Source organism: Salvelinus fontinalis, chromosome 8 (assembly GCF_029448725.1).
Source record: "Salvelinus fontinalis isolate EN_2023a chromosome 8, ASM2944872v1, whole genome shotgun sequence".
NCBI lineage: Eukaryota > Metazoa > Chordata > Actinopteri > Salmoniformes > Salmonidae > Salvelinus > Salvelinus fontinalis.
The window spans coordinates 19,332,662-19,358,643 of record NC_074672.1 but is presented as its reverse complement, the minus strand read 5'-3'; the positions used below and the strand labels follow the sequence as shown (position 1 = coordinate 19,358,643).

Genomic DNA, 25,982 nt, shown 5'->3' with positions numbered 1-25,982 from the left:
GTTTGCAAAGAAGGGCACCTATTGGTAGATGGATTTTTTTTAAAGCAGACATTGAATATCCATTTGAATATGGTGCAGTTATTAATTACACTTTGAATGGTCTATCAAAAACCCAGTCACTACAAATATACAGGCACCCTTCCTAACTCAGTTGCCGGAGAGGAAGGAAACCGCTCAGGGATTTCACCATGAGGGCAATGGTGTCTTTAAAACAGTTGCGGAGTTTAATGGCTGTGATAGGAGAAAACTGAGGATGGATCAACAACATTGTAATTACTCCACAATACTAACATAAAAGACAGAGAAAAATGCTAAATTAAATTTTCAAAACATGCATCCTTTTTGCAATAAGGCACTAAAGTACTGCGAACAATGTGGCAAAGAAATTCACTTTATGTCCTGAATACAATCACATTTCAATCAATCAAATGTATTTATAAAGCCCTTTTAACATCAGCTGATGTCACAAAATGCTATACAGAAACCCAGCCTAAAACCCCAAACAGCAAGCAATGCAGATGTAGACACATGGTAGAAGTACAAAGCCTTATGTTTGGGGCAAACACAACACATCACTGAGTACAACTCTTTATATTTTCAAGCATGGTGGTAGCTGTATCATGTTATGGCTATGCTTGAACATCGGCAAGGACTACAGTAGAGCTAAGCACAGGAAAAATCCTAGAGGAAAACTTGGTTCACTCTGCTTTCCAACAGACACTGGAAGATAAATTCACCTTTCAGCAGGACAATTACCTAAAAGACAAGGCCAAATATACGCTGGAGTTGCTTACCAAGACAACATTGAATGTTCCTGAGTGGCATTGTTACAGCTTTCACTTAAATCATTTTGAAAATCTATGGCAAGACTTGAAAATGTCTGTCTAACAACCAATTTGACAGAGCTTGAAGACATTTTTTAAGAATAATGGGCAAATATTGTACAATCCAGGTGTCCAAAGCTCTTAGAGACTTAACCAGAAAGACTCAGAGCCGTAAATGCTGTCAAAAGAGATTCTAACATGTATTGAATACTTATATAATCAATATATATATATTCGTTTTTTATTTTCCATGAATTAAAAATACATTTTTTAAATGTTTGACATTTGTATTTTGTTTAGATCGTTGACAAAAAATGACAATCAAATAAATGTTAAGCATGCATGGAAGGCATAGAAACCATATATTATGAGGGTAATAGGACATACAATTATTTCCATTACAGAATTAAAAAGCAATTTTGGACTGATCAATGTAGATATTTTTAAATACATGCAACTTAAAAGTTTAATATCACAAAATGTTGATTTGTAATCTTTTGGACATCAGAGCAATCTTGAGAGAATCCTATTTGAGTCAGAAAAAGATATTCATATGATAAATAAGATATACAAAACCTTGCAGAGCCTATCCAACTGACAGTCGCTTAGGAAAAAATATTAACAATTGGAACCAAGATTTAAAATGATATGATATTGGAATTAGGAACATAACTAACGGAATTACAGTTCACTAAAATGTACGATTATTCCAGTATAAACTTATATCTAGAATTTATTATACAAGGGACAACATTCACAAATTGTACAGCACAGCCATGTCTTAAGTGTAAAACTAACAATGACTCAATAATCTATGCCTTCAGGGAATGCTTTAAAGTCCAAAAGCTATGGGCAGAGTTAGAAAGTTGTCTGTGAGAAGAATTCCAACGTACATTTACTTTGAATCAATCTGCATATTAAAAGACATGGCATATGAGGGTACAGTGAGAGAAACAAAATGGTGCCGTTTGAGGCCATGTGGCAGAGAGTGATGTGGGCACTGGAGATGGGGTGTGAGTAGGTGGGTCTGGGTAGGGTGATGTCATTGATGTTTGTATGTGTTTGTATGCTGTCGTTTGTATGTGTACGTTTTGTATTGTTTAAAATATATATATCATTGTTTATTTATTCCCACTTTGTAACAATACAAAATGTGGAAAAAGTCAAGGCGTGTGAATACTTTCTGAAGGGACTGTAGGGAGTGTACTAAGGAGTGACCCTCCACAGCAGCCCAGTCAACCCCCAGCATGTGTACTGTACAGCAGCAGACCCTCTGTGTGCTGGTTGGTCGTGACGAGTTGTAAACCCATTGGCTGTGTGTTTACAGAGAACCCACAGTGCAGTTCATCAATCTACGGTTGTGTTGTTATTTCTACCCTATTGGAATGTCTCCCCAGGCATCTGTTAGGCCTTACATGGCTTATGGAGTCCCATGCAGATTCTGATTATTTTTATATAAATAGAGAGAGAGGACTTTGACCAGGCGCAGTGCCATCAGGGTCCCATCATATATCTCTTTGTTACTCTATAAGGTTCTGCTAGATAACTCAGAACACAGTGTAGGTTGCATCCCTAAACTCACTGCATCCTGAGGCACTTCTACTGCCCATTTCCATAGCCGCTCGGCCCCACTACAAAGTCTTGCAGCGTTTTGGCCCAATGCTAAGGAACCCAGATGTTTTTAGGTGAGATCAAAGCCCACATCACTGTTTGACTATGTTCATTTACAATGTTTCAGGATGCATACACATTGTAAAAGAATTAGAAATAAATTAACTTGGCAAGAATTTTTGATTAGCTCTGGGAAAAAAACATTGGGGAAATTCATCTCTGTAATTCATTAATCTGTGAAATAGGTCCCACATGTCTGATTCCCGAGCCTCTGGCCCGCTCACTATAAGGCTAACGGAGCTAAAATAGAAGGAGATTTAGAAATGTCACAATGGATGTTTCTGCATGACCTAGATTAGTGTTTCCCAAACTGTGGTACTGATTTGGGTACCCCTGCTATCTCCAAGCCAGCTCCAGGAGGTACCTGGAAATGACTAGTGCCATTATTCACAGTGTAAGAATATTTATGGAGACTTGTTGCTCAAAGCCCAAATTCCTTTACTATTAGTTCAGTACAAATTAGCACTCTTAAGTACCCTTAAACTTATTCCAGCAGTTACACAATGAGCTGATAGGTTTCATAAGTCTTATACAGTATGTCTTAGGTGTAACGCAACTGAGAAGGTTTCACATCAAAAGTGAGGAAATATGTCTGTTTGGATACTAATTCTAGCCTCAAGTGAGACTCAAGTGAGCTGCCTGTCAGTGAAACTGTAGATAGATTGTCAAAGACATGAGATCACCCAGTGTTAGTGTTTTATCCTGTATAGTTCATCAGAGCAGTCATCCTGGCCCTCTCATCCTTGGCCCTTCTTCATCAGATGTCACTGGGGTCCCTCTGTCCCTGGATGGAGATGAGGCTGGATGGAGTCGAAGACATGACCACATAAGGCCAGGCAGCTTTGGCAGTGCTGTATAAACATTCACAGAGGAGAGGACGCTCTCTCATGGTGCGCCTTGAATTTACCTCCCCTCCATGTGGATGTTACAGTGTATGAGCCTCCAAATAAAGACCAGGCACTTAGGTCTGCTTCTGCTCTTGGGTTTGTCCTGCATAGACTCACAGCAAACTGTAGCTTTAAAAAAACATATTGTATAACAGGGGCTCTTGTCTTTCTAGAGATCTCATTAACTGTACTGTGTAAAATTATATTAATATGTATAAATGAAGTGTGTAAATAGTATTTTTGTTGTCTCGACAATATATAACTCTTATTTAATTTAGTATGTATTGTTATTCTTATTTTGTTCTTGTCTATAACTGTTCTGTACTCTGTAATGTATTTTGTTTTTCTGTGGACCCCCGATAGAGTAGCTGGTGCATGTGCAATAGCTAATGGGGATCCTGATAAACTAAACTAAACAACAGTGCATTATCACATGCAGCTATCCATACAAAAGGAATCTGCAGTATTTGAATGGTGAACTGTAATGCACTTATTAAACAAGGTTTCAGATTTAGATATGATACATTTTCACCAGTTAGTTTTGATGTAATCAACTACTTTTTCAAAGTAGCTTTAGCTTTCTAAACTATATTTCTCTGTAGCTTTATAGCTCAACTTCTTCCAGTGTGAAGTAATTGGTAGCTTGGTAAACTATATTTTCAGAGTAGCTTCCCCAACACTGACAGACCAGAGTGTCATCCAGAGTGGTTCCACAAAGTATAGATCCGGGAATAAGCTGATCTCTTTGTAAGTGTTTGAAAGGCTCTCTTTCCCAGGCAGGAGAACAGCTCCAAATCTCAAAGAATGCAAGAGAACATGAGATCTGTCCAGACATCACAAGGATATCACACTCTGTCCTGTCTCTCCCTCTTTTGATCCCTCTCTCTTTTTATCGCTCTCTCTTTTTTCACAATTTCAAAATGTTCTCTGTATCGTGTCATGTCATAATGTGCACTTATCAAGGATCAGCAACCTTGTGGCATGTCTACCGACTCTCAGCCCAGCACCCTACCCTACTCTGCCCCTTAGTCACTGTCACTAGCCGGCTAAAATCAGGTACTCTACCCTGCACCTTAATGACTACTGCTCTATGTACATAGTCATGAACACTGGTCACTTTAAATATTTTGGCATACTATTTATATACAGTTGTAGTCGGACGTTTACATACACCTTAGCCAAATACATTTAAACTCAGTTTTTCACAATTCCTGACATTTAATTTAAAAATTGCCTGTCTTAGGTCAGTTAGGATCACCACTTTATTTTAAGAACATGAAATGTCAGAATTATAGTAGAGAGAATGATTTATTTCAGATTTGATTTCTATCATCACATTCCCAGTGGGTCAGAAGTTTACATACACTCAATTAGTATTTGGTAGCATTGCCTTTAAATTGTTTAACTTGGGTCAAACGTTTCGGGTAGCCTACCACAAGCTTCCCACAATAAGTTGGGTGAATTTTGGCCCATTCCTCCTGACAGAGCTGGTGTAACTGAATCAGGTTTGTTGGCCTCCTTGCTCGCACATGCTTTTTCAGTTCTGCCCACACATTTTCTATAGGATTCAGGTCAGGGCTTTGTGATGGCCACTCCAATACCTTGACTTTGTTGTCGATAAGCCATTTTGTCACAACTTTGGAAGTATGCTCATTTGCAACCAAGCTTTTACTTCCTGACTGATGTCTTGAGATGTTGCTTCAATATATCCACATAATTTTCCTGCCTCATGATGCCATGTGCACCAATCACTCCTGCAGCAAAGCACCCCCACAACATGATGCTGCCACCCCCGTGCATCACGGTTGGGATGGTGTTCTTCGGCTTGCAAGCATCACCCTTTTTACTCCAAACATAACGATTGTCACTATGGCCAAACAGTTCTATTTTTGTTTCATCAGACCAGAGGACATTTCTCCAGAAAGTACGATCTTTGTCCCCATGTGCAGTTTCAAACCGTAGTCTGGCTTTTTTATGGCGGTTTTGGAGCAGTGGCTTCTTCCTTGCTGAGCGGCCGTTCAGGTTATGTCGATATAGGACTCGTTTTACTGTGAATATAGATACTTTTGTACCTATTTCCTCCAGCATCTTTACAAGGTCCTTTGCTGTTGTTCTGGGATTGATTTGCACTTTTCGCACCAAAGTACGTTCATCTCTAGGAGACAGAACGCATCTCCTTCCGGAGTGGTATGACGGCTGCGTGGTCCCATGGTGTTTATACATGCGTACTATTGTTTGTACAGATGAACATGGAACCTTCAGGCGTTTGGAAATTGCTCCCAAGGATGAACCAGACTTGTGGAGGTCTTTGCTGATTTCTTTTTATTTTCCCATGATGCCAAGCAAAGATGCACTGAGTTTGAAGGTAGGCCTTGAAATACATACACAGGTACACCTCCAATTGACTCAAATGATGTCAATTAGCCTATCAGAAGCTTCTAAATCCATGATTTAATTTTGGGGAATTTTCCAAGCTGTTTGAAGGCACAGTCAACTTAGTGTCTGTAAACTTCTGACCCACTGGAATTGTGATACAGTGAATTATAAGTGAAATAATCTGTCTGTAAGCAATTGTTGGAAAATTACTTGTGTCATGCACAAAGTAGATGTCCTAACCGACTTGCCAAAACTATAGTTGGTTAACAATACATTTGTGGAGTGGTTGAAAAACGAGTTTTAATGACTCCAACATAATTGTATGTAAACTTCCGACTTCATCTGTATATAAAAAATATATACAGTATGTCTTTGGTGCTTGCTTGACATTTACTGCATAGATTGATAGGAACTAGAAACCTAAGCATTTCACTGCACCTGTAATAACACCTACTAACTGTGTACGTGAGCAATAAGATTTGATTTAATTTGAATATAGTGTTGATAGGCCTAGTCATTATTGAGTGCAGACAACCATATTTGATGCCTTCCTCACTAAGAACAGAGAGCACAGATGGAAACAAAAGATAAACTTGTTGGACCGGACATATTCTAGACTTCAAGTAAATGGCTAATATCCGTACGCAATTAACCAACTGAAAGGCAATAAACACCTCCGGTCAGGCCTGGGCAGCCATGCAGTCATATAGTCAGGACCAGATCACGCCAAGCCAGTATGTGTCCCAAATGGTATCCTATTCCCTACATCCCCATAGGGCTCTGGTCAAAAGCAGTGCACTAAATAGGGAATAGGGTGCTATTTGAGACACATACATTATGATATGGCTGATACCCTGAGGTCATCACTTGGAGTCTGTCACCCAGTAAACTGGGACCTTTAGCGACATGATGTCAACTCTGCGCTGCAGGCATCTGCATGGCAAACACTCACTGAAAGATTAACAGGGCTTACTGGAGAAGGATGACCTATGTGCCAGAGAAGGAGAGAAGAGCATGCAGGGTCCCGGTGAATGATATATCACAAGCAGATCACTTGTGTAGGCCTATGCAATCCCTGTCCTTTGGGACACAAGGCATCTGAACACAATGTGGCTTGGATGTTACAAAGGTTCTCTTTTTCTCTGCATGGTGTCCTAATGGAAAATATTTTAGTCTCTGGTTGATACTTCATACAATGGAAATGTCTCAGATTGATTTCATACAGTAAAAGCTGTTTGTGATTACATTTCTGACTTTACTTTTCTCTGTTCATTTTCAGCATGACAGGGCATCAAGGTATGTACAGATTTAGATATTCCTTCTCTTGCATTCTTCTAAATCTGATAGCTATTTTTGTTTTTTAGCTCATGAGATATACAGAACCAGTCAAAAGTTTGGACATATCTACTCCTTCAAGGGTTTTTCTTTATTTTTACTATTTTCTACATTGTAGAACAATAGTGAAGACATCAAAACTATGAAATAACACATATGGAATCATGTAGAAACCAAAAAGGTGTTAATCAAATCAAAATATATTTTAGATTTTAGATTCTTCAAAGTAGCCACCCTTTGCCTTGATGACAGCTTTGCACACTCTTGGCATCCTCTCAACCAGCTTCACCTGGAATGCTTTTCAGGAGTTCCCACATATGCTGAGCACTTGTTGGCTGCTTTACCTTCACTATGTGGTCCAACTCATCCCAAACCATCTCAATTGGGTTGAGGTCGGGTGATTGTGGAGGCCAGGTCATCTGATGCAGCACTCCATCACTCTCCTTCTTGGTCAAATAGCCCTTACACAGCCTGGAGGTGTGTTGGGTCATTGTCCTGTTCAAAAACAAATGATAGTCCTACTAAGCGCAAATCAGATGGGATTGCATATCGCTGCAGAATGCTGTGTTAGCCATGCTGGTTAAGTGTGCCTTGAATTCTAAATAAATCAGCAACAATGTCACCAGCAAAGCACCATCACACCACCTCCTCTATGCTTCACGATGGGAACCACACATGCAGAGATCATCCGTTCACCTACTCTGCATCTCACAAAGACATAGGGTTTTGAACCAAAAATCTCAAATTTGGACTCATCAGACCAAAGGACAGATTTGCACCGGTCTAATGTACATTACTCATGTTTCTTGGCCCAAGCAAGTCTCTTCTTATTATTGGTGTCCTTTAGTAGTGGTTCTTTGCAGCAATTCAACCATGAAGGCCCGATTCATGCAGTCTCCTCTGAACTGTTGATGTTGAGATGTGTCTGTTACTTGAACTCTGTGAAGCATTTATTTGGGCTGCAATTTCTGAGAATGGTAACTCTAATGAACTTGTCCTCTGCAGCAGAGGTAACTCTGTCCTCATGAGAGAAAGTTTCATCATAGCGCTTGATGGTTTTTGCGACTGCACTTTGAGAAACATTTTAAAGTTCTTGAAATATTCTGTATTGACTGACCTTCATAACTTAAAGTAATGATGGACTGTCGTTTCGCTTTGCTTATTTGAGCTGTTCCTGCCATAATATGGACTTGGTCTTTTACCAAATAGGGCTGTCTTCTGTATACCAACCCTACCTTGTCACAACACAACTGATTGGCTCAGATGCATTAAGAAAGAAAGAAATTCCACAAATTAACTTTTAACAAGGCACACCTGTTAATTAAAATGCATTCCATGTGACTACCTCATGAAGCTGGTTGAGAGAATGCCAATAGTGTGCAAAGCTGTCGTCAAGGCAAAGGCTGGCTACTTTGAAGAATCTCAAATATAAAATATATTTTGATTTGTTTAACACTTTTTTGGTTACTACATGATTCCATAGTTTTGATGTCTTCCTTATTATTCTACAATGTAGAAAACAGTAAAAATAAAGAAAAACCCTTGAATGAGTAGCTGTGTCCAGACTTTTAACTGGTACTGTACATACAACACTCCAAATAGATTTCTCTATGTCAATGTTTCAACAGTGTTTGTTTCATGAATGTCAGTGTTTCAACACTGTTGCAATGTCAGCTGTGTTGCTGGATGTTGTAAACCACCCACTCAAGGAGGTGTGCTTCCGTCTTCCTCCCAGGTTGGACTCTGGTGGTGGGGACAGCAAGGCTGAACCCCTGGGCAGAACCAGCTCCTACACACGGAGGGAGACCAGACTGGCAGCATTGAACAAGCAGGAGGATGACACCAGCCCCAGGGACTACAAGAAGGTAGGCCTACTATAGAACCCAGAAGGGAAGCAGAAGATTGCTCTGAAAAATGTATTTTATTATCTTAACAAGACCAACTGTTATAAAAAATAAAAGAAACACAGTACCAGTCAGAAGTTTGGAGACACCTACTCATTCAAGGGTTTTTCTAAATTGTTTACTATTTTTCTAGTAAACAATTTAGAAAAACCCTTGAATGAGTAGGTGTCATTGTAGACATCAAAACTATGAACTAACACATATGGAATCATGTAGTAACCAAAAAAGTGTTAAGCGAATCAAAATATGTTTTATATTTGAGATTCTTCAAGGTAACCACCCTTTGCCTTGATGACAGTTTTGATTCACCTGGTGCAGAGCTGGACTATCATAGGACAAATGTGGCATAAGTATTAACCGTTTGGTTTGTCCTCTTTCAGATGTATGAAGACGCCTTGGCAGAGAATGACAAGCTCAAGTCCCGGCTGGATGACAGCAAACACGAGCTGACCAAGATCCGCTCCCAGCTGGACAAAGTCAACCAGGTACAGTAATACTGCACAGAACACTGACACTGTCCTGTATAGCCATCTGTAGACTATCTTAATTAAGTTCAGTCTAGTTCACACGTCTCAACAACATGCATATTGCATTTTAGCAATACATTGTTCAAAGCAACCGCAAGATGATTAGAGAATGAACCAGTGTATCCCCTACAAAGTTTTCAAACATACTGTATTTCAAATTCAGTTTTATCCCATTTTAAATCAACCCACTGCATTATTTTTTTCACTTTGTGATAACAGTGCCACTCTGTCTTACAGAAACAGGACAGAATAGCTGAAAGATCCACTGTACTTGAATCAGAAAAAAGGGTATTTATACTTATTCTAAAATTTTGAGGGCCTCTTTTTCTTTTTTTTCACGAAGCCATCTGCCTCATCTGCCTCATCTACTTGATTTCACCACTCCAATTCTCTTTCAATCCTGACAGCTTGACGTCAACATTTTCTTTCACTCTCCTCTTTTTTTCTTACCTCGTCACACCCTGATCTGTTTCACCTGTCTTGGTGATTGTCTCCACCCACCTCCAGGTGTCTCCTGTTTTCCCCATTAGTCCCCGGTGTATTTATCCCTGTGTTTCCTGTCTCTCTGTGCCAGTTTGTCATGTTTTGCCAAGTCAACCAATGTTTCTCCTGGCTCCTATTTTTCCCAGTCTCTGTTTTTTCCTAGCCCTCCTGGTTTTGACCCTTGCCAGTCCTGGTGCCGAATCCGCCTGCCTGACCACTCTGCCTGTCCTGACCTCGAGCCTGCCTATCCCCCGGTACTGTTTGGACTGTGACCTGGCTTATGAACTCTCGCCTGTCCCCGACCTGTCTTTTGCCTACCCCTTTTGATGTAATAAATATCGTAGCTCAACCATCTGCCTCCTATGTCTGCATTTGGGTCTCACCTTGTGCCCTTATTGTGCCCTTGTGCCACCATTGGGAGGCATGAGGAGCTACTGCTGGACCTTTTGGAAGGGCTGCGTTCCCTGACGGAACGCCACAACCAAGGGTTAAAGGCTATTATGGAGCAAATCAGTGAGTTAGCTCATAGGCAGCCCGCCACCTCTGAGACCTCCCAACCACCCAGTAACCTTCCTACTACTTGTGGATTTTTTTCAACCTACCCCGGCTCCTCGAGAACCCTGCTTACCTCCTCCGGAGCGTTATGCAGGCAATCCTGGTACATGCCGGGCGTTCCTTTCCCAGTGCTCCCTCATTTTTGATCTCCAGCCCTCTTCGTTCCTGTCGGGCTGATCGAAGATAGCGTATTTAATCGCGCTAATGTCCGGAAGGGCACTCTCCTGGGCGACGGTTGTGTGGGAGCAGCAATCCGCTGTGTGCCATAGTTTGGAGGAATTAATGGCAGAAATGAGGAAGGTTTTCGATTCTACGGTGCCCGGGAGGGAGGCGGCGGGACATTATATAGCCACTTGCCCGGGTTAAGAAACCCTTTTTAGTGGGTACAAGTACTCTGGTGAGCCAGACTGGGAGTCCCCTAACTTCCATCACCCGTCCACCTTTTTTTGTGATTCTGCTGTGGGGAGACCAGTCTAAGTCTCTCCGGGTGCTCATTGCCTTTGGGGCTGATGAAAGAAAGTTTTATGGATGCTACCATGGTTTCTGAATTAAGTAATCCACTCAACTTCTCTCTGTCCGCATGGATGCAAGGGCACTGGACGGCCGCTCTACTGAAAGAGTCACCCGTAGCACTGTGCCCGTTCATACAGTATATGGGTATCAGGAAACCAAAGTGAGACCATACAGTTCCTCCTCATCTTTTTTTTCTCTCCCCCCCATGTTCCTGTGGTTTTGGGATTTTCTTGGCTCCAGAAACACAGTCCTGTTATTGACTGGACCTGAAGGGGGCCCGGCTAACCGGTTGTTTGTCCCTAACTCATTATGGTCCTGGAATGGGCTCATTCCTCCAGGCTTCCCGTTGTATCCTAGCCTTTGTTCGACAACGTTTCTGGTGGCCCACAATGGTTTCTGACATTTCTGCCTTCTTCGCTACGCACACAGTGTGTTCAGAACAAGACTCCACGGCAAGCTCCTTCTGGCCTCCTTCAGCCACTACCTGTCCCTCATTGTCCCTGGTCCTATATCTCTGGACTTTGTCACTGGGCTCCCTCCATCTGATGGTAACACTGTCATTCTGACGGTATTGGACCGGTTCTCCAAAGGCTGCCCATTCCATCCCTCTCCCCAAACTACCCTCTGCCAAGGAGACAGCCCAGCTTAGGGTGCAGCACGTCTTCTGGATCCATGGACTCCCAGTGGTCCTCAGTTCTTGTCTCAGTTCTGGCGTTCTGCACCCTTATTGGGTCATCGGCCAGCCTGTCCTCCGGATTTCCATCCCCAATCCAACGGCCAGTCGGAGCGAGCTAACCAGGACTTAGAAACCACCCTAAGATGCCTGGTCTCAACCAACCCCACTACCTGGAGCCGTCAACTGGTCTGGGTGGAGTATGCCCGGAACACCCTTCCCTGTTCTGCCACGGGACTCTCCCCTTTCGAGTGCTCCATGGGGTATCAACCTTCAATCTTCCCAGAACAAGAGCAGGAGGTCAACGTACCCTCTGACCAGATGTTTGTCCGCTGCTGTCGACATACCTGGAGAAGAGCTCGGGCGGCACTTCTCAAGACCAACTCCAGGTATCGTCAACAAGCGGACCACCGCAGGCCTCCAGCTCCCCGCTACCACAGAGGGTATGGATTTCCACTCGGGACCTGCCCCTTCGGGTGGAGTCCCACAAACTGTCCCCCCGTTTCATGGGGTCCTTTTCCCATCTCTAGGGTCCTTAGTTCCACTGCTGTCCATCTTGTGTAACCCCGTACCCTCCGTATTCACCTGACTTTCCATGTGTCTGGGATTAAACGCGTGTCTCACAGCCCTTTGTCTTCTGTCTCCAGGCCCATCCCTCCCCCTGTGTCATCAATGGCCATCCAGCATACACGGTTAAACGTCTCCTGGGTGTTCGACCACGGGGCAGGGGTTTACAGTACCTGGTTGACTGGGAGGGTTACGGGCCGGAGGAGAGGTGCTGGGTTCCCGCTAGAGACATCCTGGACCCGGCCCTCATCGCCGACTTTCACCGCCGAAATCCCGGTCAGCCAGGTATGCGCCCAGGTAGGACACCAGGTGGCGTCCCTAGAGGGAAGGTACTGTCATGCCCTGATCTGTTTCACCTGTCTTGGTGATTGTCTCCACCCACCTCCAGGTGTCTCCTGTTCCCCCATTAGTCCCCGGTGCATTTATCCCTGCATTTCCTGTCTCTCTGTGCCAATTTGTCTTGTTTTGCCAAGTCAACAAGCGTTTCTCCTGGCTCCTATTTTTCCCAGTCTCTGTTTTATCCTAGCCCTCCTGGTTTTGACCCTTGCCTGTCCTGGCCCCGAATCCGTCTGCTTGACCACTCTGCCTGCTCTGACCTCGAGCCTGCCTATCCCCTGGTACTGTTTGGACTCGAACCTGTTCACTGAACCCCTGCCTGTCCTGACCTCGAGCCTGCCTATCCCCTGGTACTGTTTGGACTCGAACCTATTCACTGAACCCCTGCCTGTCCTGACCTCGAGCCTGCCTATCCCCTGGTACTGTTTGGACTCGGACCTGTTCACTGAACCCCTGCCTGTCCTGACCTCGAGCCTGCCTATCCCCTTGTACTGTTTGGACTCTGACCTGGTTTATGAACTATCGCCTGACCCCGACCGGTCTTTTTCCTACCCCTTTTGGTGTAATAAATATTGGAGCTCAACCATCTGCCTCCTGTGTCTGCATTTGGGTCTCGCCTTGTGCCCTTATCTGTCTCCTTTTTCCTGGTCTCGTCCATGTCATCTTACTGTAGTGTGTTGGTTTCTGTATGTTCATTCCACTATGGGCTCATTATCATGTGTGAGAATCGAAAAATATCTCTTAACTTAAAAGTAGAAATCTTAACATCCATTTTGATTCTGACCCAAACGACCTGTTCTAACATTTACCCTTCTCAGGAAAAACAGGCTCTGGAGAAGAGGGTAACAGACATGGAGGAGGAGCTCAAGGTAAGGCCTCCACTGTAACAGGAAGGGCGGAGGTCAGTACAAGGCTCTGCTTGGTAATTATAGGAAAACAGGTGAGGTTGAGGGAGTAGGACAAATTTCAGGCTCATTACCCAGCATCATTCTGAGTATCCCCTGCCAAGGTCAGGGCTCAGGAAAGGGAGTGAGAAACTCCACGCTGCTACAGTCACACACCCAGCAGCACAGCCTGCTGTCTGTTATAGGCTACACATATTTAGCATTTAAAAGAGCGAGGGGGAGAGCAAAACAGCAGCAGGATATCATTCAGGACTGAGTAGATGTGAACCTAATGTAAGTCGGAACCACTTCTAGCAATATCCAAAGGTTAGGATGACAACTCAGCATGTGACACAGAGATGTGAGACGGAAGACGGGAACAGAATGTTTGACCCCATGTTGTGACCCCATGTTGCCTCAGCAGGAAGCTGCCCCAGTGAGAAATTTCCGCTGTGGGTACCAGCCCTGAGCCCCAAGCATGAGGCAGGCTGGCTCAGGGCCAGGGAGGGGGGACGGGACGGTGAGTGGTCTGGTCGCCACGGAGAAGTGATTGACACCTGCCTGTCACCTCACCTCTTTAGAGACCTGGGCATGAACACATGTCTGTGCACACAAACATACACATTGCACACGTTAGAGTACATACACCAAATACGTATGTAAAGTCATATCCCAGCAGGCTGACTGTAATGTCATTACAACCAGAAACCAGGTTGCTTGGATGTCATTGCAACCAGTTTTGCTCACTGGGATAGAGATATGCACATGCAACATTATACTGACATGCTTTTCCCCTATTCACATATACTGGTGTGTTTCTACACTTTTCCCTGTGCCACAGTGTCTGTCCAATGTGTGGAAATTCTGGTTACTCCCTATGGCTCACTGATCTTGGGTTTTCTTCTTTTGAATAAAGGGCTAGGATTATTCCTGTCAGCCTCTGAAACTTCAGCTCTGGCAACATTTGGGAATTTATCTACAGGGCTTAGTGAAGTCAGCTCTGGTAGATATCAAAGAGTTCAAGAGTGTTGAAACATCATGATGGATAACTATGCATTCTCTCTCAATCTCACCCCTCTGGCTCCCTCCTCTCTCTACTCTCTCTCTCCACTCCAAGATAAACTTTTCAATAGTGGTCCTTCAGAACAGTGTGTTGTGAAAGGCTTACCGAGACAGCACAGAGGAACAGTCTGACATATCCATGAATTTTTCAGTCCGAGTAAAGGCAGACTTCAAATGGTTTCCTCCAAAGTGCCCTGGGGTGTTAGCAGCTGGATCTCCTCCATCTCTTTCTCCCTAGCCTTCTCTCTTCCTCTCTAGCCTTCTTCTCCTCACTGGGCTTCTCTCTTCCTTTTTCCCTTCCCTTCAGGCTAATCTTAACTTCTTCCCGTTCTATCTGACTTTCTTCTCCTCTCTGGGTTGCTGAGGGGAAGCCTCTGAGGCCACTCTCTGAGCCACATGGGGCTCGACTTTCCTCTGTCTCCGTGTGTGCTGCCTCCTTGCGTGCCTGTGGTTTCCCTTAGGAACGCCGTCAATCCCCAGACCTGATGTTTACCTCAGTCTTGCCAGGGAACCCAGGGAAATTAATAATTTCCATTTTCCTATAACTTATTGGGCTCTCTTACTTATGCTGAAATGTAATGTTATATTGAAAGTCCCCTGCCCACTTCTCACCCCAGCATGACTGACAAGCTATGTAATCCATACAGCACCTCCCCAGCCACTGCCTTTTTAAAACAGCCCAGGTTTGTGGAGAGCAAAACTAAGAATAGTTCCTTGCTGTGCTTAGCTTTTCTTTTGCATAGATTTTTCTTCTTTCCTTTTACAGTATATTTGTGTGAATGTCATTGAGGAGCTCCTCAGTGTGTACGTCTGCCTCTGTGCGTGATTGCGTGTGTTTATCTCGGTCTCCTCCCTTGCACTGGCCTGCCCCCCTGCTCTCTCTTTCTGTCTCTCCATCTTCCTGTGTTTATAGGCCCTCCCTGTTCTGGCACTGCGGAGCGGCAATGAGCGTCTCTTGGCTGAGAACAGGGCCATGCTGCGTGTCCTCGCCCAGCTCTCCCAGATGGCCTCCTTGCCTGAGACAGAGGACCTCTAACCCCCCCTGTCCCCCACCTCTCTACCCCTCCTCTCCCTCAGCCACACCTCCTTCTCTGCCTTCCTCCTTCTGGTTCTCCTCCTGCTGCACCTCCTCCCTTCTCTGCTGCTGTGCTGCTGTACTCTTCTCAGGCAGGTTCCGCCCACCTCTCACTCCTCCACCTTTGGCCTCTCTCACTCATGTGGAATGCCTCTTGCTGACCCTAAAACCCCTCTCCCTAAATAATCTTGTGACCGCTGCCTTTAACTCTATGTTGAGCTCCAGCCATGCTACATAGGCAAATTACTAGGCTGTGTAGAGACCAGGACAGTAGTGGTTGTAGCCTGGCGTTTCTCCAGTGGTTATTATTACAGTATAGTCAAGTGAGTCACTTAATCAACAGCTTGAACGAACCCAGAAACAGTCTGGACGGTGCTTGAGAGACTGCTGCATGGCCGAGTGCCGAAGTCACCAATGGAACCTTGTGTAGGGATTAACATTTCATTGTTTGCCTCTTGCTACAGTATCCAATGTAGCGGCTGAAAGGAAATTTGACATTTTAAACTAGTACATTTTGTCTCAATCATGTGGGAATGGAATGTGTAATCTCATTGGCATCCATTAACTCACTAAACTCTTTTCCACTGGCCCAAAAAACATGTATTGTGTGTGTGTGTGTGTGTGTGTGTGTGTGTGTGTGTGTGTGTGTGGGTGTGGGTGTGTGTGTACTACATACAGCTTTGACGGAGACAGAACAGGACAAACAGTCCTTGTTCTCCAGGGGCATTGGCAGTATGCATCATCAAATATAATACATAACAATATGTTGCTATTTAATTGTGGTAACTGGACTAGACAGGAGTGAAGAGATGAGTGCATCATCGTCTGTGTTGGCTTTTTCATGCAAGCACAAAATGTTATTGTTCACTGCACTGTCTGTGGGGGATGGGGGAGATTTTGACAAAGATTGTGGCTATTTTTAATCATTACTCATGCTGTGGGAGATGACCTAGATTGAGGAAGTTGACCGCCTTGCATCTCTCTCCCTTTCGGTTCGCAGTTTGCAAATAGAACCATACGCCAAATAATGTCCCTATCATACTGTATCAGCATGCTCTCATTGCTGAAAGCTAGTCTTTTGTCCACCCTTTGCATGTCGTGATTGTAGAGTTCAATCGTTTAGCAACGAGTTCTTGGTGATTTAAATATTGAATATCATTCCTAATTTGCCTGAAAAATGATAAACAATGTTTATATCATGTCTGTCAATGTCCCTCAACAGAAGGAACATAGACAAGGCAGTGTCCCTTCCACATATTTCTGTCTACAGTATGCGTCACTGCTGTTCCCTATAGAGAACAAGCTACCATGACAATCTAATGCTGCTCTCTCTGTTCCTGTAGGTCTTGACAGAGCTCAAATCAGACAACCAAAGACTGAAGGACGAAAACGGAGCTCTGATTCGTGTCATCAGCAAGTTGTCCAAGTAAGAGGGTGGTGCCCCCTGTCAAAGTCAGACACTTCCCTGATGCTTGCAACGTGTCACTATCATTAGCATTCGGTACCCTCCCACCCTGACACTGAACCATGGTGATTAGTGACACCTACCTGCTAGCTGTTCTCAGAGGCATGGTGAGGAACCTTCCAAATCCGGATGACCCCTGCCTCGACCCTTGACCTCTATGCTCTTAGGCCCACTTTATACCAGTAGGTCAAAGGTGCGAAGAGCATATAGCGTCCGCACAAAGAGAGTGTTGGTCTGGGGTACAGTAAACTGCGAAGCTCCAGACCAGCAATCTAAACAATATCACATCCACATATTTTACCTGTACATCACAAACATACTGTATTTATTTTGTGCTTCATTGTGCATTGCAAAAACAACTTTATTTTTCTCAAACTACTGAAAAAGCACTCATAGGAATTACTTTCAATAATCTTTCATTGCAGTGATAACATTACACATTGCCATGAATGTTTCTGATGTGAGATGTTGTGACTTGTTTCTGATTCATCTTTATGGTTTGTAGTTCAATTTCCATCACAGACCCTTTTCTCTGAGCTGCTCATTAGTGTGGTCCACTATAGTCTCTGAGATGTCATACTTGTCACATTTGTTAGATATTTTAATAATTTATTTATGCATTTTTTGGTTTAAAATCTTTGAACTTATACTCAACTATATTTGTACCAATATAGTATTAATATGTATCCTATGAAACCGTACCGTTGGAGCCCACACAGTAACTTATGTTGCAAGATGGACAGCCTCTTTTCTTTTCTTTCAAGTGAAACATGTACATGATTTGTAATGCAGATGGCACAGGGAACAACATACAAGGGCCTTTATGTGCCTTTCCTTAAAGACCAATACAGCTATCAGTCTAATGAACTGTACGTATATTTAAAGACAGTATTTATGTTGAAATAACTTTACCATGTATGTATGTATATGTTATATGAGACCGGAATACTGACATTCTACTTGTACACACAGCTGTGGTTTGATCACTTGCTTAATAAACTATAGATGGTTAAATATATAATACTTAATCTGAGTTCTCAATACCAATGTGCCCTAAATTCCAGATATCTTGCGAAATGAATGGGTAGCTCTTAATCCAGCCCTCTGATGCTGAAGTTGAAATCCACTTGTAAAGAACCAAGTCAAGTCATGATGCACAGACAACACATGAATCCAAGCTAATTAAAAGGCCTTTATTTCCTATTTGTTTCATACAGAGCTGGTAACACTTATGATAGATCTGTATTGAGTTATTTGGTTCCCTCTAACTTTACAAGGATCCTCGATGCTCATCCGCTGATGGGCTGTAGGGAATTTGTATTTGAGCAACGTTTTGTGTCCAGTCAAGGGCTAAAGCATGCGATCCACAGTAGGCACAAGTACTGACATGAACACACGCACCACAACACTGAGACACAGAGAAACACAGCCTGAGGACACACAATCTCATGGTCCTCTGAGGCTTAAAAAGAGGATGAAGAGAAAGAGAGGAGGACAAAGGAAAACAGTCTTGTGGAATACAATCCTAGTATGGAGAATGAGGAGTGAAGGAAAAGTTCAAGAAGGAGTTGGTACTATTCTGCGCATTTTGGCAGTACTGTATATATCCATGTTGTAAACGTGAAGGACGACGTTCCTCTGAAAATCTGTCATTATAATTCTGGATCCGAAGACCTCAGCGAGCCCAGTTCCACAACAACAGCACATTAATGGTAAGACAAAACAGTGACTTCATGGTGGAAAAGTTCAATAATTGTCTCTTCAATTGGCCCTACTGCAGTTTCGCATTCTAAATACAATACAAAGAAACACAACACTAACCTAGTGATTATTACAGTACAACGCGAGCTACACAAACAGAGACAGGAGAACACATCGTTAGGTGGTGAGTGACCTATGCCCAATGACACCCCCTAACATATTACTGACATAGAAGTTGGATAATATGATGGACTCTAGTTTGGAGAGTTTTCCTTTAAGTCCCATTGACCCCTTTTTATAATGTACTTAAATGTCATTTAATAGAAACAAAGCAGCCAGTAGTACAAAAGAACTGTAGTATGTAGTGTGTGAATCATCATGCTCTCCATCCATTGTTTCTCCCCTGCTGAGATATAGCCTACAGTTAGTTTCTGAAGCAGTTGTGCATAAGGTAGATACAGTTTATCAATTTAGGCTATCAAAAAATATGTAATCCTATTATAGAAATCATTTTAAACTCTATTAACTATTGTAAATAAAAACATGTTTGTTAATTATTTTCATCACCACAAATGTACAATTAGGCATGGTTTATGTATTCTGGGCATGCAGATATATATGTTTAGGTATAGTAAGTTGCAGTAGTACTGTGTTTTTGCACGGCAACTGCTAACTTTATAAAGGGCCTATGCTTTTTGTCCCTATAACACAGGGGTTCTCAAAGTGGGGTCCATGGTCATATCTCAAATCATATTTCAGGTAAATTAATTTTGTCAAAGGGATCTGTGGAATAAGTTTTGAGGGTGTAATACAATGTAATATTATTCATCTACAATCTATGTTCTTAACCCTGGGCAACATGGGCCTGGGAGGCTCACAGGGATGATGGTATCCACAGTGCTCCACCAATTATCAATTTTTCTATTTAATAATTATTGTACCTCCCCCACACGTATATGCTTTGTAATTTAAAGTGAGAATCCTTAGTTGCTACATCCATTTTTGGTATGGAATACCATAATATACCCATTGATTCTTGAAAAATATAACTTATAAATGCCTCATGAGCTTAGTTCAACTGTCATACCATAACCTATCAGACCCCAAAATATAAGCTTGTTTTACTCCAATGTTTGTAAACGGTGTAAATGTAAACAAACACTGCATAGCCTCAAAATATTGTTAAAACTATCATTTTGATTGTGTGGATGGTCAGTCCTTGTATCCATAGCTCTGTCTATGCATTTAAGAGTTGTTACATTTCTCCAGGCTCATCACTCAGCTTTTTACCAAAATAGAGTTCTTTGTTATTGTTTCAATTTAGGTAGGGTTTCCCAAACTCAGTCCTCAGGACACCAAGGGGTGCACGTTTTGTTTTTTGCCATAGTACTACACAGCTGATTTAAATAATCAACTAATCAATCTGTGTGGTGTTAGGGAAAAAATACTTCCAACTTTCAAAATGAAACATTTTCTCTCTGCATCATTGCAAAAGTGTGTAGAATTGCAGGATATTAGCTTAAACTGTAACATTTTCTAAGATGCCAAGAGGTGGGCCTTTAAAATGTTCCTTAGTCTGGCCATGCACTTCCGAAGTCATAGTAAAACTCCCTGTATGCTATTTTTTTTTATCTCACTCAAGTTATGAGGGGGTCCCTGATGAATTTGCTATCACAAAAGGGGTCCCCGGCCCCAAAAAGTTTGAGAACCTCTGCTATAACACACATACATAAATACAGACAAACACACAGTTCTCAGTCTCTTTCCTCCATAGAGCTAACTGTCCAGCTGGTGGTCTTGATTGCAATGACCGTGGCAGTGTAAAACGCATTGAAACAATCTTTTTGATACAAATGTGCTGTATATTAACCTTTAATGAAAGTTATCTTATCATCTAATCTGCATCCGTATCAGTAGAATTATTTTGGCTCTGAAATAGATTCAAACAGATTACTGATGAGGATTTTCATAGAATTGTAAATATAGATGAATATACTGGCAGTATTTTAGAAAGACACTGAAATCTTCAACTGGATTAATGTGCCTCGGTTCGGTCACAGTCCAACAGGTTTGATTGTAACATTGAGTGAAGAAGCAACATCAATGATCCTGCTATTAAATTGTTGCAAACATGTTCAATGGGATATCAGACAACACTGTTATTATTTAAATAGTGTTGCCATTAGACGAAATGTCGACTTGGCACAGCTAGTTTCCATCAAAATGGCTAAGATTATGCTGTAGAATATTTATCTTAACTTTACTGTTTACCATGAATGCACCAGATGTTGATCAAAAAATTATGCTGAGGCTTGGCATTGTTACAAGTTAGATATAGATTGTTTGGCATATCGTTGATCACAATATTATATCATATGTATAAGTCTGTAAAGCCACTGTAGATGAAAACTCAGCTGTTCCGTGACAGCATAGTTCCTATAGAGGGGTCCATAGACCGCAGTCAGGGTCCTAAATGAATTGCACTCAGCCCAAGGATCACCGACAGGCCAGCCTGACACTCACAGTTCGATCATGTCAATGTTCTGCATGCCGTCTTTTGAGTATTTTCGATAACATCTTTTGACATAAGAAGACCATGACCCATGATTCATACTATCAAAACAAGGCATATACAAATTACATCGCGGGAAAAAATCTGCTACTACCTTTATAACATAAAGACAACTTCAACAACTTCATAGTAGAAAACAAAATCACATCCACTCTACTAAACTCACAACTGCTCAGTATTTTGCCTTCTGGAATCTAGACGAGTAGAGTTCTGAAGAAAATGTAGAAGAGAAACACTGACCTAGGAATATATAGATGTGTCATCAAAAACACTTCTGTAACTCTAGTTACTCAGCAGAGCTCTAAAAAGCTAGTGCTCGAGTCTTATGGCTTTAGTTTTGATCTAATTCAACTATCTGTATACACATACACATATTCCTTTAATAAACACTGTAAAATATCCAGAATTGCAAAGGGTATCAGGTCATTAAACCAACGCAAAGTAAAACAAAACCAACAAATGTACAATAGGGGGCTTTTTGTCCACAGTCTGGAGATGTGTGGATTCAGTTCTGCCTCATTTCAGCATTGGCACTGATCATTGGAGAGTTCCACTTTGGAATAGATGTATTTCTTGAACTGTGAGACCCCTAAATGTTTGATATTTGTAAAGAAAACAACAATAAACTTAAATAATCACAAAATAAAACATTGTATGAATAAATAAATACATAAATACATTTTAAATAAATGATGATTAGTCCAAATGAAATAGCACAAGGAGTTAGATAGCAAGCATGCAGCTACGTTTTCATTCTACATGGACTCACACACAGTACTTGACAACACACTTGCTCAAAAGTTCAGGCGTGGACAGGATCCTATTTCTAATAAATTATGACATTCTCTCCAATAACCCATTCATGTAAAATAATACACATTTGATTCATTTAGAAAATATACTGTGCATCTTTTTTCTCCATTGTTACAGTATTAAAATGACAAATGACACCCACATACGTACACAAGATATAATTGCTTTATCTCTAAAACATGCTCTTATGTACAGTATTTTGTAGAAACATGCATGAACTATGTATATAGGAAACTACACAACGATGGGTTGTTTGATTGCTTGTATGTTGTCTTTTCTTTAGTGTTGCTTTTTGAACATAGAGAAGAAACTAAATGTAAAACATAACTAATCTGACCCCTACTGGACATATAAATAAATATATGGTTGTCCAATAGAGAAAAGTAATAAATTCACCAACAATCACTACTGTAATTCCCAAAGACTTACAGTATAAAAGTTATCAAACTGTTAAAACATTAAATTGCTTTGCTTGTTCTTTAACACAATCAAGTCGTTTTCTGTACCATTTAGTTTTTTTGAACAAGATGGTGCACAGGGACAATTCATGTTCCATCAAATGACAAGTGTGGCTCTTATCTAATTATATTTTGCTTGGACTTTTACATGTTTAAGAGGGTAAGCAAATTGTACATTTCATTCAGTCATATGACCACTTTTATAATCAAATTTATCCCAAGAGAAAGTCAAAGTGTAAAAATCACTCATTCAGTGAAGGATCTGAGGAGCAGCATTTGACTAAAATGTGTCTCTTTCCCAATCAGCAGACTTTCTAATATGAGACCTGACTTGTGTGGCTGTACACTCCACAACCAACTCAAACTCACGACATCTCATCACAAAAACAACATAGATCAAAGAACCACGTCTATAACTACAGAACAGAGTGATATCCAGTATAGTGCAATTGGATTCAGCAGTTTGGTCATCTGTGTATAACATACACATAACAGTACCTCCTTCCAGACCTTATCCTTTCAATCAAACTTAAGAAAAATGTTCTCAGAACAATCAAAGTATAGTCACAAGACAGGCAAGGTTACAAATGATCAAACAAACCAACAAAAACAATGATTCACTCAAATTCCCTCTCTTGCTCTTGTTTTTCTTTTACCAGGAATTATTCGTCATAAAATAAATTGTTAAAGCTCTGGTTTTTGGAGAGTAGAATAAGCAGAACAGAACATGTGGATTTAAAGTGCTTGAGGAATAAAAGTGTTTGAAGTTGAAAATAAGAGGGTAAGTAAAAAAAAAACAACACAGCTAATTGGAAGGCGTCCCTGGTAGTTGAGAATTGCTTATTTCATTTCTTAGAAGGCTTGTCTCCTTTATGACTGTAAGACGGATACAGGGATTCCTTTTGAAGAAGTGAAATCCTTGTTGTGAGTCCATGACTAATGGCAGTAGCACTGAACAGGGAGAGAGATTATATATACTAGAGGCATTGGAGGAGAAGGTGGTAGATTGCAGGCAGTAGAATAGACACCTGACAAACAACGTTGTGTCAACCAGGATCCCATTCAGTCCTTTGAGTTTCCACATAGATATTCTCTCTCTCTCTTGCATGCTTTCCCAGCATAGCAAAAGCTAGACCCTTACAGTGGCTCATAGTCCCTTTATCCTAAACACGTTTCACATCTCAACTCTGAGGATTGACAACCACAAACTGTGTTATCGAGAGACACTCTAGAGAGACTATCCCCTGGTTAATTTCAGTGATATACTTAGACTAGTCTCAGATCATGGAACAAGAAACCAATCCAGCACCAGACAGAGGTTTTCAAATCATGTTGCAGAACATTTTAAATGACAACCCGTTTAGAAAGAAAGGCATGACGTTTCAGTTTTCTCTCAGTGTACCTGAGAATATGGGTGAGCAGATGAGCTAATGATCAAAAAGGCAGTGTGTTAACAGTGTGGGGTAACTGGATATTGGCTATCCCTACTCTTTACCCAACTCTAGGAATGTAGTTCAAACTAATGGAATCTAGTATGTAGTAAGTAAGTAACTGGCAGGTGTGGAGCATGGTGCAACAATACACCCAAGGAATGAACCTGCTTGTGTTTTCCTCTATTACATGGCAGTATAAAGCATTTGAAGTATTAAGCAGTATTGAAGCAAACGTTTTCTCTAAGGGGAGGGGGTTGAAAAGGTACAGAAAGAGTGAATACATGGTTTTACTTTCCTAATCCTCCATCACATCGGACTCCTGTTTTCACACGCTAGGATTCTATCTTCATGATAACAAGTTACTAACTGCAACCCCGATACAAATGTATGTTTCAAATGCAATCAAATGAGTAATCTGTCTTGTAACATCTCCTTGTGGAATGGCACAGCTGAGGGGGAATATAATGCTTTTCTTTTCTATAATTTTTTCATCACGTCAATTAGGATATGTATATTTATGTATATTGTGCGGTGAAGGGTGTAGAATGGGTTGGTATGTTGGTTTGGAATGTAGTATTGGGAGATGTGTAGGACCAGGGGTGAGGTGGATAGGTAGGTTTGGGTATGGGTGTTTGGGGTAGAGGAGGTTTACTTCTTGGCGTTCAGGGCTGCCAGCGAAGCATCAATCTCCTCCTCGGGCTGCAGTGGATGCCACTGAGCGATGGGGCGGCGAGGGTTGGCCAGCATGTCGGACCAGTGCTTCAGCTGGGTGCCCGTCGCCTTGCTGCCCACCCAGATCTTCCCGATGGCGTCGTTTTTACCAATCTTGTCATAATCCAGCACTGTGACCACAGCTTGGATTTTCTAGGGAATGAAAAAAAGAAAGGTGTTACATTATTGGCATTTATAATGATCTTGCCCGAATACAATTGCATCATCTAATTCCATGGTGCATGTACAGTATGCCTTTGGGCACTTTGTTCCCACCCAGCTGTACACTGTACACATTACTGTCATTTAGGGTGTATCATCCAATTCCACAGGTATTAAAGCAATGATACACAAGGGGGTGTGATTTAATTCTGGTTTTAGCCGGCGTGCTAATCAGCCCTCTGAGAAACAGAGACACGCTATGATGCATATAGATGTAGCTACTAGCAGCCATGGCAGGAAACTCCCTTCAGCATGGATGATGTTGTCACACTGCCAGTACTGTACTGTAGCATGTTAATCACATCCACTTCCTCCTACACCTAATCAGCATACCAGCCACCAGAGTCTCTGGGTTCGCGCCCAGGCTCTGTCGCAGCCGGCCGCAACCGGGAGGTCCGTGGGGCAACGCACAATTGGCATAGCGTCGTCCGGGTTAGGGAGGGTTTGGCCGGTAGGGATATCCTTGTCTCAGTATGTAAAAATGTAATAAAATGTATGAACTCTACTGTAAGTCGCTCTGGATAAGAGCGTCTGCTAAATGACTAAAATGTAAATGTAAATGTAAGTATGTCACATCATCCACAGACGGCAAAGTATGATCTCTGTAGCTTTGTGATATAGTATATTTTGGTTTGTTCTATGCCCTTACTTGACTGTGGTAGGATAATTAGCTAAGTGCCCTTGCCCGCAGGCACATTTGAAGGGTTCAGAGGGATCAGTTGAGATGTATTTGCCATTGACCATTCTGTGTAATTAAGAGGAAGTCTCCATAAACTGTGGTGTGTGTGTGTGTGTGTGTGTCTGTGTGTGTGTCTATGTGTCTGTGTGTGTGTCTGTGTGTGTCTGTCTGTCTGTCTGTCTGTCTGTCTGTCTGTCTGTCTGTCTGTCTGTCTGTCTGTCTGTCTGTCTGTCTGTCTGTCTGTCTGTCTGTCTGT

The 25,982-nt window shown here is 42.0% G+C and overlaps 2 protein-coding genes across 12 annotated transcripts in view; one reads left to right on the top strand and one right to left on the bottom strand.

The window, feature by feature from the left end:
• LOC129860826 (protein phosphatase 1 regulatory subunit 12B-like) overlaps positions 1-18,158 on the top strand; it is a 45,029-nt gene extending 26,871 nt beyond the window's left edge. For 3 of the 6 annotated variants that reach the window (XM_055931633.1, XM_055931632.1, XM_055931635.1), the window contains 6 exons: positions 7,038-7,054; positions 8,829-8,958; positions 9,378-9,482; positions 9,762-9,812; positions 13,470-13,520; positions 15,511-15,764. In XM_055931633.1, coding sequence (XP_055787608.1) covers positions 7,038-7,054; positions 8,829-8,958; positions 9,378-9,482; positions 9,762-9,812; positions 13,470-13,520; positions 15,511-15,633 — 477 coding nt within the window. In that variant the 3' untranslated portion in view covers positions 15,634-15,764. Of the gene's footprint in view, positions 1-7,037; positions 7,055-8,828; positions 8,959-9,377; positions 9,483-9,761; positions 9,813-13,469; positions 13,521-13,959; positions 14,056-15,510; positions 15,765-17,015 lie in introns of those variants that run through there. The other 3 variants (XM_055931634.1, XM_055931636.1, XR_008760466.1) reach the window with 2 other exon arrangements.
• Positions 18,159-18,316: 158 nt separating this feature from the next.
• The window catches only part of LOC129860825 (synaptotagmin-2-like), a 77,178-nt gene continuing 69,512 nt past the window's right edge, over positions 18,317-25,982 (bottom strand). For all 6 annotated transcript variants that reach the window (XM_055931626.1, XM_055931627.1, XM_055931625.1 and 3 more), the window contains one exon: positions 18,317-24,978. In XM_055931626.1, the coding sequence (XP_055787601.1) occupies positions 24,763-24,978 (216 nt within the window). In that variant the 3' untranslated portion in view covers positions 18,317-24,762. The remainder of the gene's footprint in view (positions 24,979-25,982) is intronic.